The sequence below is a fragment of the Struthio camelus genome, chromosome 2, assembly GCF_040807025.1.
Source record: "Struthio camelus isolate bStrCam1 chromosome 2, bStrCam1.hap1, whole genome shotgun sequence".
Lineage (NCBI taxonomy): Eukaryota > Metazoa > Chordata > Aves > Struthioniformes > Struthionidae > Struthio > Struthio camelus.
The window spans coordinates 49,594,206-49,612,467 of record NC_090943.1 but is presented as its reverse complement, the minus strand read 5'-3'; the positions used below and the strand labels follow the sequence as shown (position 1 = coordinate 49,612,467).

At 39.8% G+C, this 18,262-nt stretch overlaps 1 protein-coding gene across 3 annotated transcripts in view; it reads left to right on the top strand.

Moving 5' to 3' along the window:
* CPNE4 (copine 4) overlaps positions 1-18,262 on the top strand; it is a 230,097-nt gene that overhangs the window by 169,258 nt on the left and 42,577 nt on the right. For all 3 annotated transcript variants that reach the window (XM_068935605.1, XM_068935604.1, XM_009687853.2), the window contains exons 8-10: positions 3,645-3,743; positions 11,889-11,975; positions 12,634-12,693. In XM_068935605.1, the coding sequence (XP_068791706.1) occupies positions 3,645-3,743; positions 11,889-11,975; positions 12,634-12,693 (246 nt within the window). The remainder of the gene's footprint in view (positions 1-3,644; positions 3,744-11,888; positions 11,976-12,633; positions 12,694-18,262) is intronic.

The window sequence follows — 18,262 nt, the reverse complement described above, 5'->3', positions numbered from 1 at the left end:
CTGGATTTTGCAAAGGTCTCTCCCTGCTTATTTTCTCTGTCTGGGCAGGTTTTTGTCAAAACTCTGGGCCTTAGGATGTTTAAAGTATACTTTTCACAAACAGTTGAAATACAGAATCATTAATATGTACAACATGTTTGTCAGATAGTAGCAATTAATTGCTATGGCCAGATGTCAAACTGAAAAAAAGAAGTTGCAGTGGATGTACTTGCAGGACCCCCTTTCTCCCTTAGCTCTAATCGTGCAAATGGCACTGAGATAATTTGGTTATTGTTTTCCTTTTCCGTGAAGCCACTATGAAGGCTAAAATACCATCTGGTTTTCTGAAAGCTAAAGTTTGAAGAACTCTAGCCTGAAAAAAAAAAAAACAGCTCCTGTTTGGGTGCCAATCTTAAATGTAATTTAACTTTGCTCATCTCCAGTTAAAATCCTAACCCCAAATCAGTGGTCAGAGCTTCTCCCTCTTCAGAGGATGTAGAAACTTAAAATGCTTTTCAAATGCTTTTAAATGTTTTTCAAAGCATCTTTTCCTGGAGGTCTGTGATAACATTGGGTATGTTCTTCTGTTTATGCTCCAATGGAGTTTAAAGTCAGAACCTGAAAAGTAAAGCTGGTTTAAAGAATTTCACAATAAAAGCTTTTTTCCCTTCCCTTTTACAGATGGCCTTTTTTCAAAAGCTTTTATTGAAAAACATTACTAAAACTGTACTTTTTGCAGATTTACATTGATTCTGCTCTGCCATTTTGACAAATCTTTTTACTCTTAAAAAGATTACTGTTAGGATCTTAAATTATTTGCACAATCATTACAGAAAAATCTCTTTAAGTCATGTTTCATCTCTGAAACCCCTTTTTTCTTCAATGAAAAATTTAGAAAGTAATTTCAATAAAAATAGTTACATTATATTAACAAGAAAATTCACAAAAAAAGAAGATGAAGCAGTTTCAACCTATGAAACAGAAATGGTTTCAGTGATTTGTTTTCTGTTTTTTGTGTGTGTGTTTGTTAATTAAATTCTATTTTTTGTAGTTTTTTGTTACTTGCTCTTCAAAAAATTGCAGTTAACAGCAAACAGATAAGGCTTTTTAATGAAGATTTCATCATAAAGAATTCAGCAGGGCTGTTAGTGACGAAAATACTGTATCTAGTTATGTTTCAGGCAACGTTACCACTGTCAGAACCAGGAACCCAGTCCTGTTTGATTACTGTTGTATAAAACTTAGTCTATAAACAAACACGCACTCCCTCCTCCCGCCAGGGTCAAAGCTGCTAAAAAGGATCTCCGTATCTTAGAGAAAAATACTTGCACTTTTTCATCTCAAGATCTTCCTTACCTTTGGGATCCCTGCATGAAAAAAGTAAGCAAAATTGCGGGCAATAGGATGGAAAAATGACGGAGTGCTCAAGAACTGGGGTTTGCCTGACCCGTGAACTATTTCAACTGATTAATGCCTGGAGCAATATGATGTGCTTATATTCTTTCCCCATAGGCAATCCTTTGTTGCACTGCTGTACAGCTACAGTGTGGATCAGAGAAATTCTCCCTGCATCAAACCAAATCCCTTCATGAAGCTAAGTGGAACAATGTTGAAAGTTCAAAAGAAAGCTAAAGGCGTTATAAAAAAGGAACCTAAATAATAAAGTAGGTGGTGATATACTGCCTGGAAGAGTCCTGTGTATGAATTTAGTGAAATCACCGCCTCTATTCCATCTACAAAGGCAGCTGAGGCTCCTGGGCACTCAATAGCATGATAAATTCAGGAAACTGGCTTAGATGTACAGATCAAATAACTTCTGACCTATGCTTGAAACCAATGCATCTGACATGGACAAACATTTTGTGCAGAAGAGACCATTTATTGCCTTACTGCTGTGACAGGAGAATGTTTTAGATGGTGAGAACCTATTATGGCAGACTTCATGTCAGACCCCATTTGTAGTGGGTTAAATTGTTGTCAGATAATCTTTCTCTTGAAAGTTTTTTTTATCCTTTTGCTCCTACTCAAACAGTTTGATTATTTTGAACATACCTTAAGCTTGCTATTGAGTCTTTTCTTCTACCTGCGAAGTGCATTCACAAACCACTGATTTGGTGGTCCAGTGAAAAGGGATTGGTTACAGTGCTCACATACTGACTTTGGCTAAATTATTCATAGGTTTGTCACCTCTGGTAGAATTAATGTAAAAGAGTCTGAATGGAGCCACACTAAAAGGCTGGTTAGAAACTGTAGCCAGTGGACGTGGAAGTCTGTTTCACTCGAGTTCTTTCCTAGAAAGATTTAACACTCGACATCCAGTCGAGATCCAGTGATTTCCAGTCCCCTTCTGTGTAAATTCGAAGTGTCCCTTTGGACCAAGCAAACTTCAGATGGCTTGAGCGTGAGAACTCTCTGGGGAGCAAGCCCCACTCATACTCCTGTGTTGTCTGACCATCAGGGCTGGTCTGGAGGTGCTGGGCCTTGTTCGGATGAAGTGGCCTGATAAAACCCACTGTAATTAAGCCTGGTCCTCCACAACTGCTGCCCTGTCACCCTGGGTTGTGTGTCACTCCTGCCCTTCTCAGCAGGCAGCTCCTCCACCTCTCCCACTGACCCAGTCCTTCACCCTACACCCATACCCAGACCTAGCAGAATCTGATCCTCAGAAGGGAGTGAAAGTTTCCCTCAAAAGCATCTAACAGCCAAATGTCAGCATGCTCCTGATGACAGTGGAGATGATTTTGAGGCATTTCTACTTAAAAAAAAAAAAAGAAGAAGAAGAAACAGAGATGGTTGTTAGCAGGATGTTTTCAGTAAAGGTCTCCTGATTCTGTCAATATATGTGAGCTTTAGCCAGCGAGACCATGAGGCTGACTCTGGGATTTTGTTCTTTAAAGTATTAAGCCTCTTTGTTGTCTTTGGGCCAGTTTTAAAAGTAGTATGTAGCAAAACTTGTAGTTTTTGCTATATGCTTTAGTCTTGACTAGCTGAATTTTGTTTAGCAATGTCTATAAAATAAAATTATCACAGCTCAAACTCATAGAGATATTCATGTTTATGCACAATTTTATGAATGACTTCCAGTGGAAGTTGGTTTGAATAGTCACTGTTGAGCAGCCCTGGAAAACAGCCAAGCTATGGGCGCCAAACACTGATGTGTACAAATTCAAAGCCATTTGAGAAAATGATCTCTGTAACTATTTCCACACCCTCATTGATGGTAAAAATGAGAATAATAATGTTTGTCCATAGCAACTAGTGTCTTGAAAATTACATGATATTTTTAAAGCATTTTAGAAAGGTAATTTACTCTCATTCAGGGCAGCATTTGAACATGAACATGCAAATACAGACAATCTTTTTTTTTTTTTGCACCTAGGTAAAAGATGCAGTCAGTGTATTATTTCTTTCTAAATACATGAACTTGCTTTCATCAGCCAACACCGTTACACACAGCTGCTGCAGCAAGCTGTGTTGAGATTGCACTTGTCATTTCATTTTGATCTTGACAAGAATATGTTTTTAATATCTCTTGTGATTTCCTTCTAGATGAAACATTTCACCCAGTGCATATCATAATTTCTCCTGTAGCGTTTTTCAATAAAAAGTGCTTGTTATCTGAAGAAAAATGTTTTTGTCTGTTCCTTTCTGCTTTCCCTCCCCAGTGCATAGTTTGGGACTGGGATTCCAACGGCAAGCATGACTTCATTGGAGAGTTTAGTTCGACATTCAAGGAAATGCGAGGAGCTATGGAAGGGAGACAGGTAGGTGAGAACCACCCAATCTCAACATATATGCTCTGGAGAGCAATGTTCATCAGACAATTAGGTAATAAAGCGAGTGACATTGCTTAATTGTTTCTCAGAAGTTTTCTTGATCTGTTGATCTCTCCTGTATGTTTTACTGTTACCTGGACAAGATACTCTGAAAATTCAAATCGCAGCTCTTCCTGCTCTTCCGTATACTAGTTAGTCTCTTTTTCTAGTTCACATTCCACAGACATTTCTTTCTGCTAATATTTATTTTCTTCGAATGTAAATATATGGTTTCTCTGAAGTGCTGTGCTGTTATGGCAAGCAATTGCACTGCCAGGGCAGGTACTGAAAGCATTCCCCCACTGGCCAAAAGGCTTTTATTGGGTGGGGGTCGTTCTCTTTCTCTCTCCGTGTCTCATGTGCTATCTTCATTGCTACCAGCTCTTCCTTGAACCTGTCACGATGAAACAAATTGGTTTCTTAAATGTCTCGTGAATTACTGTCCTAGGGGAAAATGGAATGGTTAGCTCATTAATAATTTCACTTCTTTATGTCAGTCTGATCTTTGCAAATTGAAGTTGATGGTAATTATTGCATATGATAAATGATTTGGCATATCTAATTCTAGAAACTGTCATTTGCTATTATTATTTAATCCCGAAGGCGTTAGTTTTGATAAATTCTCTGAGGGGGAGTTAAAAATGTTGGCTTTCCAATCTGCTGATGATTTGTAGTCACTGCTTCATGACGATCTGAAAATCAAACACAAGTGCCTACTAAATTTTTTTTGGACTTTACATTAGGGTTCTATTTATAATGGGTTAATGGAAAATTAGCAAAGAGTCAGTTTAATAAATGCTAAGCAGTCTGGCTATTCCATAGGTCAGCAAGTTTTCTATGATTCTTCTGGATATCTTCCACTGATGTTCTCAGAACAACTACAGTTTACATATGCTGCTCCTGTGTGTAAATATCTGTTAATATATATTAGTCATATATTAACCCATTATAAATAATTTCTGAACAGAGCCTGATGGCAAAGTAAAAACCTGTCTTATTCTCTCAGGGTCAAATTAAGTCAGAGGATAAGTACCCACTTGCAACATTCTGGGGTGATGTTTTTGCACCTTTTACAGCACTTAACTTGAGTTGGTACCTACCAGAACTTAATCCAGACTGAATTTGAGTGGAATTAAAAGCCATCTCAAAAGGTAAACCGATTCCAGCGTGAATAGCATTACCAAGGCCAGTGCTGTGATAGTGCCCCAATCTTTCACACAAATGTCTGTGACTGGGGAAGGGACTGTATGAAAATGGTAAAGGGTGTGTGTTCCCAAAGTAAACTTCTTTAGAAGAGCATCACAGCCTTTCCCAAACAGAAAGCTTTTTGGCCAAGGTAAGAGACGTGGAGTCCAGAGTGCCAGGAATAGCTGAGAAGGACAAACTGTATGTTCTTTTTTCTGATGGGGGAACAGTGTACCCTTTTCATCTCCAGCTGGAGAAAAGGCTAGTTATTCTATCACAGGCATAAGAAATTAGTACAGTCATTTGTCACTTCTTGTTCTAGTCTCTATAGGTTCACACTGCAATATGGGAGTACTGTCTAGAAGTGTTTCAGTGTTGCACAGCGCCTTAAGTGCCTGAGCCTTTGCATTGCTAAGGGCCTGCCATTTGCAATTCTGTAGGCTGCCTTTCGCTTGTAACGCTGCAATCTGCTTTTTACTCGCAAGTGCACAACCTTTCACCTCCGTACTCCTAAGCTGTTGTGGAAGTATTTCTCCCTTATTTTGCTCACGCTGCTGTTCTTGTGCAGTTACTCTATGGGCTTGTGCCTGCACAACCTGCTACTGTTGGTGCAGCGGGTTCTCATGGGAAGCGATGGCCTCCAGTGTGAGAGTCACCCCATCTCGTCCCTCCCCTTTTCTAACCCTTACTTCGTAGCTTTTAGTCTGTCTTAGAGGAAAACAAGATTTAGTGAATAACATAGTAGGTAATGTTCTTTAAACAGTAGGTAATAGTTCTTTAAAAAGCTGATAAGTATTGCCCAGAAGTATGCATGCACAAAGCTTTACCGCCAGGCAGCACTTGCACCCGATGAAAGCCTGCTTCGGTCAGTGCTGATAGCATAATAAGCAGGAACAAGCAGTAGGGAGTTTGAGCAGATGCTGATGAAAATGATACAGTTACTATGGAAAAAGTATTAAGGGGGTTCACCTGCTGCACAGGAGAGGATGCTTATGTAGGAGACCGTGCCGCTTCTCTTTCTGGCTGGCCACTGGAGAACAATTTCCCTTTCTCTTTTCTTGTATCTCTTTCTTTCTTCGTGTCTCTCTCACTCTCGCTGTCTCTCTCTTTCTCCTTTTTGTCTTTTTCCACAAAGTAACAGTTACTGTTAAAGGCAATGTATGCCGTTAACTGCAGACCCCATCACTTTGTGCATGTAGGTCTGTCTCAACATCCTTTGTGCAACATTAAGTAATGTTATTAACGTTTGCCATTTTTTCTTTAGGTTTTTCTTCTCTCTGAAGAAAAAGCATGTACAGCAGAGTGTTTACTTTGAATATAAGGGGATTTAGTAAACTTGGAGGGAATAGCAGAGGAGGGGGAGGAGGGTGCTTTGTGTTTAAGTGCATATGTTGCTAGGTATTTCTAAAAAGAAAGGGCACATCAGAGACATGTATTCATACGTGGGTGAGGAGATGGGTAGCTTAGACATAGTCCTTCGTTCTTAGGAGACATTTTTTCATAGCTTCAGACCAGAAAAAGTTCTGTTTTCCACTCCTTTCAGTCAGAGGAATAAAACCACCAACTGCATCTTTCAGCCTGTGGTGTTAATCATTCTTTCACATATCATCAAAACAGCGAGTGTCTTGAAGACGCGAACCAAAATCTGGAGTTTGATCTCAAATGCAGTGAGGAGCCAGTGCGAAGAGCAGAGCATAGGTCTGGCACCCCCGTTTGTGTTGCTAAGGAGACACAGTAAAGCCTTTTCTTCTGCTTGTGTTTTCCTTTGTGCAGTAGACTTTATGACCAGCTAGAGTACATTGCTATAGTTCTGTCGAAGGATCATCAAAACCTTCTAGTGACTGTCAACCAGAGTCTTTTGATCTCTTCAGCAACTGGAAAGAATAGGAGGGAACAAATACCATTGACAGGGGATCTGGGAGCTCTCTTTATATACCAGTTGCAAATATGTGCAGAGTTGAAGGAGGCCAGACTAATGGCATGGCTTTCCCTCTCTGCCCATCAGCAACATCTATATCACTTGGTATGAGCTCCACAAGTTGTCATAAAAGCACTGAGAAGTAAGGATGGGAATAATATTGTGGTTTGTGCTGGTGAGCTGCAAGAACTGTGTGTCCTGTATATACTGCTAGCACTTACCATTTCATCAGCTCACCTTATCTGTATATCAAGGTGTTAAAATGGACCTTGACCTGCAGTTGCCATTCTACTATTCATACTTCATCCTAGAGAAAGCACTTATTGTATATTGGCTCATTCTTCCGCCTCTCCCTCAGGGGAGGTAAAAGTGTCTTATGGCCAAACTATCAAATGATACAGAACCAATGGGATGGTCAGAATGGATATGTGCCATCTAGTTATTTGTAGGAGGTGACGGTGCCTCTAAGACCGGTGCAGTTCCATGCGTGAGATGGATGCTAATTGTCCCAAGGCTTGAGTATCAGCTTACAGTTGGCTTGCTGGCTAGCTCCACTGTGGGATTTCTTGAGAATTTGTGTTTTAGACCAGACAAAAAAACACCAAACGTGTTTTTCATGAAGTGTACTAATATTAATCAATTGCATCATGTTAAAAAAGACTAGAAAAACTTGTTAAAATGTAAAGACTGTTAAAGCTGTTAATATTTAAAGGAGAAATTCTCTACTAATGAAAAAAAAGTCTCATTCTTTTTTAAGTAGAGGCAATAAAACCAGAGGGATTTGGAGAAATAAATCACAGAAACATAAACCACCTGGATCCTCATGCAGTACAGAAGTTACATAATGGAAAATCTGTCCCTATATTACAAAAAAGCGGGCATGTATCTATGCACGCACACACAAAAGGGAAAGGGGAGAAAGAAACCCTACTGTACTTACCGTCTTTATTAGCATTCCCACAAGCTCAGAATATTATTAGCTCTGGCTCAGAACTTTCCTGTTTATACTTTACTTATTAGGTAATTTCATCAGAAAATACATTTCCAGGTTTCTTGTGGGGCAGGGCAGAGGGGTGGTGCGGAGATGCACAAGACTGGATGGGATCCTGAGGGGATCTGAGATGAGTCCCCCCCATCTGTCCAGATCCTAGAACAGCTATCTGACTATGATCTAACATCAGGACCTATCGATTTGGTTTCTCGCCCTTTCCATTAGACCATGATGCCTCCTTTGTCATGTACAAACAATACAATTTGTTCCAGCAGCTGTACATGAAAGAATAAGGGATAACAAAGAAGAGGAAGAATTGCAGGGGAGGCAAGAGAACATGCTGATGAGAACCTAAGCTCCATCTGACGTAGCTCTCTAGCCCTTTCCTCGCAGGCCTGCTCGATTTCCTGGTGTGCAAACACAGCAACCAAGGGAAAACAACTGCTCTGTATCATGATTGCTCTTGCCTTGGCTACATGAAACCATCCTGACATTGTTATTTCTTTCTCACAATGGCTTGTGCCATTGGTGCAACATGCTGTTCAAATCTCAGTTCTTACAGCGTCTGCCAGCATTTAGTCACCGCCAGTGTGTCGCATGGATGATCACGTTGTTTGCTCTTTTGGGAAGGTTTGGTGAGAGAAGGGGTTTGGGGAAGCAGCATCCTTCACTGCAGAGATGAACATTTCTCGTGGAGGGACTTGTAGCTCCCCATTACAATGAAGAAGCAGATTAGGACGTTCCAAGTGTCAGCATTAGTTTGCTGACTTTCATTGAAGAATAGCTGGATTGAGTTTGTTTTACACTCAGAAATTCTTCACATGCTGGTTTAAATTTTGCAGTATGACAGAAACACCAAAGCAGTAGAGTTTGAGGCTTTGCTATCAACATTTGTAACTGTAGTTATATTAAATGAATAGTAGTTAGTAAAATCAAGTTGCTTTCTGTTTCAGATTCACTGTGATGTTTGACAGGGAAAGAGCTTGCATAGCCCAGAGCTGCCAGACATATGGAAGAAATGCTAAGTGACTATTAGAATGATGAATTTAAATTTCACAGTGTTTACCATTAGTGTCAGACTGCAGACTCTTGCATTAGTTTCCTCTCAACTGAAAAGTTAATTTAAAAGACCAAAATGTCTCAATAAAAAATGATGTCAGATACCAAATCAATAGTGGAATGTAGGAACAGACTGAAAACTGAGCTTGTCCTCACAATGCGAGCAAAATATTTGAAATTTGTTTCTGTTTATTACTGACCTGCTTAGACGCGTGTTCTGAAATTCTGTTCCCTTTAGAAGAGCTGGAGATAACGACAGTGATATGCCTGTGTAGGGAATTTCCTTTGAATGATGGTTGGCACATCTTCAGCTCTTGCTTTGGGAACTGCAGAGGTCTGGAACCCGATCTTAGCGGGTAATTAAAGATTACTGTGAGTTTCAAGGAAAGCAGTCTAAATTTTTTTAAGTCTACGCATGAATTGGGAAAGGAGTTTTCATTTTCCTTTCCCCTACCCCTTTCCCTTCCCTAGACTATCACACTGTCAGATTTAATAGGTGCAAAACTGTTCTTTTTTTCAATTTCTCTGAGGATTCACTAATCTGTGTTTTCCTTTACTTTCTTATCTGCATCGGCTAATGACATGTTAGTGATCTGCGTGTGGAATATTTTAATAAGCTTTAGATAGCTGCTGAGAATTGTTATCTATACATCTCAAAATGCAGATCAACATTCCTAGTTGCATTTTACAGTTAGCACAGAAAAGTTGAGAGGGCTGGCCCCGGGCACACAGCTTTCTGCCCTAAAATAATTTTTTATACTGCCTTGGTCTTCATAAAATGTAAACTTTTTCTAAAAGCCAGTTGCATGAGCATAAAGGTAGATCAGGTTTACATAATCCTTTTCCCAGAGCAGAGAGATTATGTGCACAGGGTAAGGATTTATACAGGTCAGGCCTTGTTGTTTAAACATGCACGCTGACAAGTGTTCATGCTGGAGGAAGATAAAATTAAGGAAGTGCACCTTGGACGTTCAGGGAAAGCAGGGAGGTCTCTCCGGTGTAGTCCAGCGTCGAAAGGAGGAATGCACTTTTTTTCTCTCCTACTTTTGACTCCTACTTTTTTCTCTCTATTCATTACATTACAGCTTCTTTATAAAGAATAGAGACTGCATAATTTCTTTGTATAAATGCTTCCAGTAGGTTTGGAAGATAACTGCACGCTAAACCATCTTGCCAGTCAGCAGTACCTTTCCTTCGCGGTCAGATTGCTTTCCCACATCCCAATATGAGCTTATTGCACCCTTGTATTCTGTCACAAAGAGCTCTCTCTAGTTGGAAAGAAGAGCTTTTTATTTCTTAAGCCTGACCGATTCTCTTGAGCAGAGAAAAATGTTTTCGGAGGATTTCCCCTGAACATGTGACTTGTGTCTGCCTGTGTTCTCAGTTGGAAAATTCATTTCGCAAGACAAATAATTGAGCTGTAGGCTAACTGGGAGAGCAAGCAGATGTGCTTCCTACAGTTTGGATTTTTTTTTTTCTTTTCTTGTTCTTGGCTCTGTCACCTGTCTCCAGAAACACAGTGATGAAAATACTTCTCATTTCCCGTGCAGAAAAGGTCTCATGTTGCTCCAAAGCCATCTGTTTTGCCTTCGCCTTCTGACGTTTGGAAAAAAGCTCTAAGTCTGAAATATTTCAGACATTCAAATAATTGCTGTTAGGCAGCAGTTTGAAGCTTAGTGAAATCCGTGGGGCTGTTGTAAGGTAAAAATGCTTTGCATGCTCAAGTACTTTGCTCAGACAAATGGTATATGAGGATCCTCACTGTGAATGAACTACTGCAGTGCTTAAACATGTGTTTCACTTCAAAAGGTTAAAATAGAGGTTTTTTACCAAATTGGCCATCCTGGTTCCTTCTGGAGATGGATTCTTTATGTTACCCAATATCAGATTAGAGCTCACATAATTTCTTCTCCCCAGCACTCGGATACCCTTCCTTGAAAGAAAATAGTAATGTTTTTAATATTAAGTAGTAACACATTACACACACAAATTTGGATTTACAAGTGCTGATGGATACTTGCACATGCAGATATGTCTTTTGCTCCTGCAGTAAGAAGCATAAATGTTATTGTAGTCACTGGAGTTGGAATTCTGAAAACTTGTCCTTTTCATATGCCTGAAACCAGAGAAGGCCAGGAAATTAGAAGTGAAAATAAGTAAGATTCTGTGAAGTGTTTTGATGGGAACAAAACAATGTATTTCAGTGACAAGGTAGTACTATTTTGCTGTAAAATTGCATACTTGTAAATAAAACGGATCTGAAGATTTTTCAAAACCGGTTTTGCATTTCTGTTTTTAGGGATAATTTTCAAAGTTTGAACTCTTAAATATGTCAATAATTACTTAACCTTCTGTGCACATCTCAGTGCTTTTCTTAACTTTTTATTTTTACTCTCATAGTCAAAGAACAAACACTTGCTCTCTCTCGAGGATCTAAAGACAACAACATGGGTTAAAGAATCCCTTCAGGCTGTGATCAGAGTTTCTCTAATCATGACAGTTTAATACAAAACACCAGAGTTATGTACAGGGAGTTTTGTAGATATTATAATGCATCAGGATGCTCCCTCAGGTATTTTCTGGTATTGCATTCCCTCCTTCTTTTTTTTTCTTAAATGATCTCAAAAGATCCTCAATGTTACTTACGTAACACCTCTGCAAGCCTGGAAGTTGGTAACGCAGGAATCTAGGTAGCTGGTTATCTCTCTCCATGCTATGTCCCTGTCTGCATTTTGGAAAACAGATGTTTGCCCTGGGCCTTTCTTCTGTTAAGATCATTCTCAGAATAGTTAATGTTTTCATTTTTTCTTTCATTTTTTCTTTTGTGTGCACTATTTGATAGGATTTAGTCAACCTTGGAAATCAGACAGTGCCATCGTTGTTAATTACTCAATTATTTGTACATAAATTTTCCGTCATGTGGTTACTGCTTTTTTCACAGGTACAGTGGGAGTGCATAAACCCCAAGTACAAAGCAAAGAAGAAGAATTACAAGAACTCAGGCATTGTCATCCTTAACCAGTGCAAGGTATCTGTGTTGTGCTCTTTGTCTTTTCCTTTTCTAAGATCTCAGTGATATATTTTAATAATGATTTGAAGTGGAGACACCAAACCAGAACTGTGGGTGGAATAATAACAGAAAGTGATCCACTTAAAAAAAAAAAAAAAAAAAGACAAAGGGTTGAATCTCAAAACTAAGTGAACATTCCCCAAATTCTCCTCCTCTTTCATTTCTGTTGTTCTCTCCCTACTGCTGTGTGCTGGAATAGGCAGTACGAAGCTGGTGTGCCTACAGCCTTACTCTACGGCCATTCTGTGTGCTTCCCTTCCAATTCTTTTGACATTCCTATCTCTAAACATAGAAAAATGCTCTTTTTCCTCCTAAACCAATAGCAAAATTCTCATTGACTTCCCATGATAAGAAGCAGTGCTTGGTTCTACTTGTGATGTGAATTTACCTTTCTGGTTTTTTAGAATTATTTTTGGTGCTTTCTCTCTTTAGATTTTTCTTCCTTTCCCAAATTATTTTTAATATTTTCCCAAATTATTTTTAACCCTTTCTTCCTCTCCTTTTTTTCCTGTTGATCCATCCCCCTCCTTCCAATTTACTTTGTTCAGGCTGTTTCCAAGCTTTGATATTTTAGCAATACACAATTAATTTGAATGTCTTGCTTTCTTGTCTGCAGATCCACAAGATGCATTCTTTCTTAGATTATATCATGGGAGGCTGCCAAATACAGTTTACAGTAAGTGTCTTCCTTCTCTAACTTGTTTTAAAGAAGGAGAATCCCTTTAGATACTAACTCATCACTTTCGCAGAGAAGAGAGTCTTGTATGCCGTTCCCTGATAAATTATTGAAGTCTTCTTGCAAAATGTATTATGCCTAGAAAATAAGACTATGCCAGTGCTGTAGGATTTTCTTTCACGTACTTGATTTCCTTCTACATTTTGCGGCAATCACATTGCAAAAAGTAAGGACAACATCATACAGGGGGTGAGAAGCTGAGCTGGTGTTATCTCATCAACTCCATCTGAGCAGTGCTAAGTCCCAGGAGCTGAGGAAATGAATTGGCCCTTCTGACAGCGCAGACTGAGCCTCACATCGTCTGCAAGCATTTCAGATACGTTTCCCTGCTAGGGCTATGTCATGTGGAATTTCATCTCACCTACCTTTAGCCACTTAGATGTCTTGTTTGTCAGTCTTCTGGGCCAGTCTTCCTGTCCAGACTGAGTTCTCCGTTAAGCAAGTTGTTTTCCGTAAAATTTTGCCTTATACAGAAAGTGAGCGAGTGTGTGAGAGAGAGAGAGAGAGAGAGTACAGCCAAGCACCTCTCGCCATCGGTTCGGGGTAAATGTTGATATTTGGTACCTCAGCCATAACTACGAGCAGCCGGATGGTACTACAGGGGGATGAGGTTATAATCTAGAATTACTTTAGAAGTTACTCCATTCAAGGAGCAGGGGAAAAAATGATTTGCAGATATTGCCATGTGTTTGTCTCAATCACAGATACAGAAATGCAGTGTTTTGCCATTTCCAAATAATAATTTTTAGAAACCTTTAATCCGTTGTAAGGTTTTCTTTTTTTTTTTTTTTTGTATTTTGAATACAGATAAAAACAATATTAAAATATCATCATTTCCCATAGCATAGGAATGCTGATTTTGGCTCAGTTCTAGTCTGGTTTATGTGACTTTCAATTTCATGACAGACACAGGGATTAAAATCTGATTCTCTCTTCTTCTGGAGAAGATCTTTACTTTTCCTAGGACCCTGCCTCAGTCACTGCTTGCTTCCCAACTCCTGCCGCAAATGAGCAATATTGTTCTGATTTTGCTTTTGATTTGACTAGACTGTACCTAATATTCTTGTTGGGAAGACGTTTTGAAATGAGAAAAAATAAAATTTTCTCGAGTATGGACGTTACTTCTGTTTCACTTTTTCCAGACAAACTTTCATTTCCCAAAAAGTTTTGGCAAAAAAAGAAACGTTCGTATCCAAACAAAAATTTTTCAGCAACAAAAGGAGCTCTAGACAATAGTAGCTTGTCATCCTCTGTATGAATCCAGTTTTTGAGAAATAAAGACATCCACTTTGCCAGTGCACCTCAGAGACAAATTGGATAAGCCCAAGAACTGAGGACCCTATTTCTGATTGTGAAGGAAAAATGTATATCTGTATTCTTTTAAGCAAGACATCCTATGCACTTCCCTCTCTGCCGTACTCTGGTCTCTTTTTCTCTCCAAATTTCATTTATTCCTGGATGCCTGGAACGCTCAGTTCTCCAGCTCTCAAGCTCACCAGTTCCTGGAAACCCCTTAAATTTATCTTTCCTGACAGTTCTCCCCCGAAATAAGTCTGGAAGGACTCAAATATCAAATATCTTCAAGGTCAATTGCAGAGAGACAGTAGTGTCTACAAGCGGTATTTAAAAGCCTTTTCTAATCAGGGCAGGTTTTTTATGCACATGTGAAGGCTAGTTAATATGCTTTTCCCACAAGTCTAGCACAAGCACCAGAAGAGAAGAGCTTTATAAACATTAGAAAGTGTCTGGGGACATACATGTGGTTATGCTACTGCTGTGATTTTGAGACTCTTTTGATTCCTCCTAAATGTTTTCCAATGGAAGAGTAAGTCCTTATAAAGTGAATTGAAGGCTACTGGTAATGCACTTGCCTTTTATTTACCTCTCACAGATTTCCTATCAGTAGGCTGTGAACCACAAGTTGAAAACTGCTGTTTAAATGGATTTCTTAATACATCTGGCTGATGGTATTGCTTCTATTACACTTTACATGAGATAATGTTGTCAGCAGACATCGTTTGTCTGAATACCCAGTACAAAAGATTGTCATGTTTTTGCTGGACCAGTCTTTTTAAATGAGGTTTATCCCAGTTCATTCATCTGAGAAGTTTTCTTGTTTTCTCTGCATGCACAAATCATTGAATGTTTTCACTTGCACTCAGTTTGCCTGTTCAAAAGGGTCTGTATGTGGTGAGCTTTGGGTTATCAAGGGAAATAGGGAGGAAAGGATAGCTGAAAGAAACAAAACCATTGATAATATGAAACTTAAGTAAAAACTGGTTTGTAAGGGCAGGCCACGAGGACATAAAGGAGATGAAAGATCCATTACACTGTGAAGTGCAGAGATCTCTGAATTACTGCTGATGACCTCAAGGGTAAGTCCACTAGCTACAGGATTGTGTCAAGTCATCCCTGTTGGTTTCCAATCTGCATGGACTCAGGGGAGGCCGCTTGGATGTCTCTGTGCCTGTGGCTCTCTTCGTTTATAACTAGAGGTTCCGCTTAAAAGATAATCAGCAGCTGAGTTTGCGTTGTGTTACTTCTTACTGCCTTAGTTTCAGCAGTAGCCAGTGGTGATAGCGCAGTGCTGGCTGTGAGCCGTGTTGCCGTTTCCAGGAATGTATCAGAGATTTCTTTTGCAGTCAGTGAAACAACGGGTGCAGCTTGCCGGGGAGATATCGAAAGCTCTTTTGCTTTCTGTGCGCATCACATGATCTCCGTTTCCATATAGTCCTGATTTTGTTAGTTGAGGCCACTGGAACGTAGTAGGCCTGTTCGTTCCACCTTCCCCGCTTTCCATTTCCTTTAACTGGAGTGGGAAAGTGGATCTGGAATTGTCTGCAGCTATCCTGGCACGTTTACTGTTGTTGTTGTCATCTCAATGACATTTCCGTTGAGTTCCTGCCGTGTGCAGGCAGGACGGTGCAGCTGTGGTCTGAAAGGGCGCTTGTTGGGGCAGGGAAACTAGAATGCTAAGCATAGATTTGATAACAAAAAGCTGCAGTACGAGGTACCTGCTAATTTAAGGCGCTAATTAGGGCTTTGGTAACATCATGCTGTATGTTCTCGGGATACTTTGTACATCCATTGCAAGAACATAGTTTGTGGTTAGAACGAACATCTCAGAAACCAAAAGTAAACTTTGCCTTCACTTTGAAGCTATTTATTCAGAAGCTTTCGTCTAAAGAGATCAATAGTGCTGATTCCAGGCTGTTACTTTTGTGCAGCGCTTATTGCAAAACGCTGTATCTCTTATCAGACAGTGTTCCCTGCCGTAGAAGAAGTGTTCAGAAGCTGGCAGTGCAGATGGCTTTCTAGTCAGAAGACATTTCCATCACTTTGGGAAATACAGCAGAAAGGGTGTGTAACATGCATAAAAAGATCGGTAATAGAAAGATATATTGGACAGATTTTCTCCTAGACAGGTCACGCTGTTGGACAGACTGATTCTTTGCTGACAGCTCTAGCAGGAGCTCTGTAGACTGTTTTCACCCTTTTACAAGGCTGAAGAAAAAATGTCCTAAGAAAGTAGTTACTACTATGTTATGTTCTTACTGAACTGTGGGAGGATGTAGAAGTGCCTTGAACTGGTACGTTTAAAGATACACTGATAAAAGTCAAATGTTCATATCATAAGGAAGATTCCTACTTTGCTGCCAGCAAGATTAGCTCAAATGTGATCTTAGCCTAACTTCTGTGATATATTAACTTATTTTTACAAATCTTTCTTCTATATATTTGCACGAGACCTTGGTCCTGCCAGGGAGCGTTAGAAGAGCAGAGCTCTGCGTTGTTGTTTTGGAACCACTGCCAGTTACAGTGTTCACCTTGCTTAAAAGTCCTCCCGTAGGGAATCAAAGAGAGATTTGGATCAAACCAAGTATAGTGCATCAAAGCAGGAACATTTTTAGAAGCATCATCATAGGAAATTGGGATGTTTTTGGCTTATTAGCAGATCTGTACTACAAGGTCCATTTCCAGAAAAGAAGCTGTATGCGGTGGGGGGCGGGGGAGGGTTTCTTTCCCAAACACTAGCCACAGACGTTTTTCCTAGCTCATGAAACCCGTTGCTTATTCCGACATTATGTTATCGTGTTATTGCTTTCGGTAAAAAGCATCATCTAACCTTGGCTAACAGCCACTGCAAGAAGGGAGACTTGTCCAGTTCTGTCTGGTGCATTCCAGTCCAACCACGTTAAGCATCTGTTTTGAGGTTATCGGTGAAAATGCCTGCCTTTAACGACTTTACAGAAATGCCCTCTGTTTATCTGTCATACAGTGAGATTTCTGTGCTTTCTGTAATCAGTAAAATAGTTAAGGTTAAAATAAAATCGGAGAAAATATACACGCTGTTAGAGAAAATAAACGTAGGCACACATTGGCCAGGATTTTTTTTTTAAATGAGTGCCCCAAAACTAAGGTCTTGAATCCATACAAGTGTTCATGGATTTGCCTCAAGTTTCACCAACCATTATGTTTCTTGCTCATTTCTGACAGCTGTGGCACTGAAGACTTATGTTGCAATGCATATGGTTATGTACGCACATGCAAGGTAACACTCGAGAGGTTTTCTGTTGATTTATCCAAGTTAAATCATGTTATCATTTTGGGGAAAAGAGCCATGTGGAAAGCTAGCAGAATCACCGCTTCAGTGCACGAACAGCGTTTAGGGAAGTGGAGGTGAAAGATTACCTTCTTTGCAAGCCAGGTCACGCTCATATCTCTGGACTGACATGCCAGGGATGACAGCTGATCAAGGCTACAGAGAGATATTTTTAACAAAAATACATTTTTAACCAAAAAAAAAAAGTTCAGGAGAACTACGTCTTTTTGTTAAGGGAGAATCAAAATGTCTTGCTTCGTTTTGGAGTTGTTTTCCCGATGTTATCTGTTTAAAAGTGTAGCTCAGTGAGGTGAAAATAGCATGTCAAAGTCAAACCTTCGATATGAAAGGTATTTTTAAATTTCTGAAGAGCTTCCCGTTATTTAATCTTGAAATATTCTGAGAGTGCTAAATAGATGATATTAACTATATGCAGCTCTCTTCTCCTAATATGGGTTTCATGGGCTAAGGAAAATGTTTTAGCTGTGTAAAGCAGTTATCCCTGTGCCAAACAGGGCCTCCAGCTGGGGAAGCTGTGCATTTGCAGAGGCAAGCCAGGACTTTCATGGTTCTTTCTGCAGCCTTCAGCAAGGCCCTTATATATGAACTGCAGAGGAAAACTGAATATTCGACCCTGTGCATTTTCATCTATTGAAGAGCCAGGCATAATATGTTTTTTGGAGGGAGTGGCCATTGGTCAAAATCATAAGAAAGTTTATAAATAGCTTTGTTCTCTTTTATGAGGCAGCTTGGGTTTCTCGTCGCTCCTTGTAGGAATTCCTAGAAAGCAGCATCACGAATCCTGGCAAGGGCTTTCCAGTGCCTGCGATCCACACCTGTGGTATCCCGGACAGATGCATCTTCAGTGAGAAGTACAAAGAGAATTTCAGAAGGGGAAAATGAATT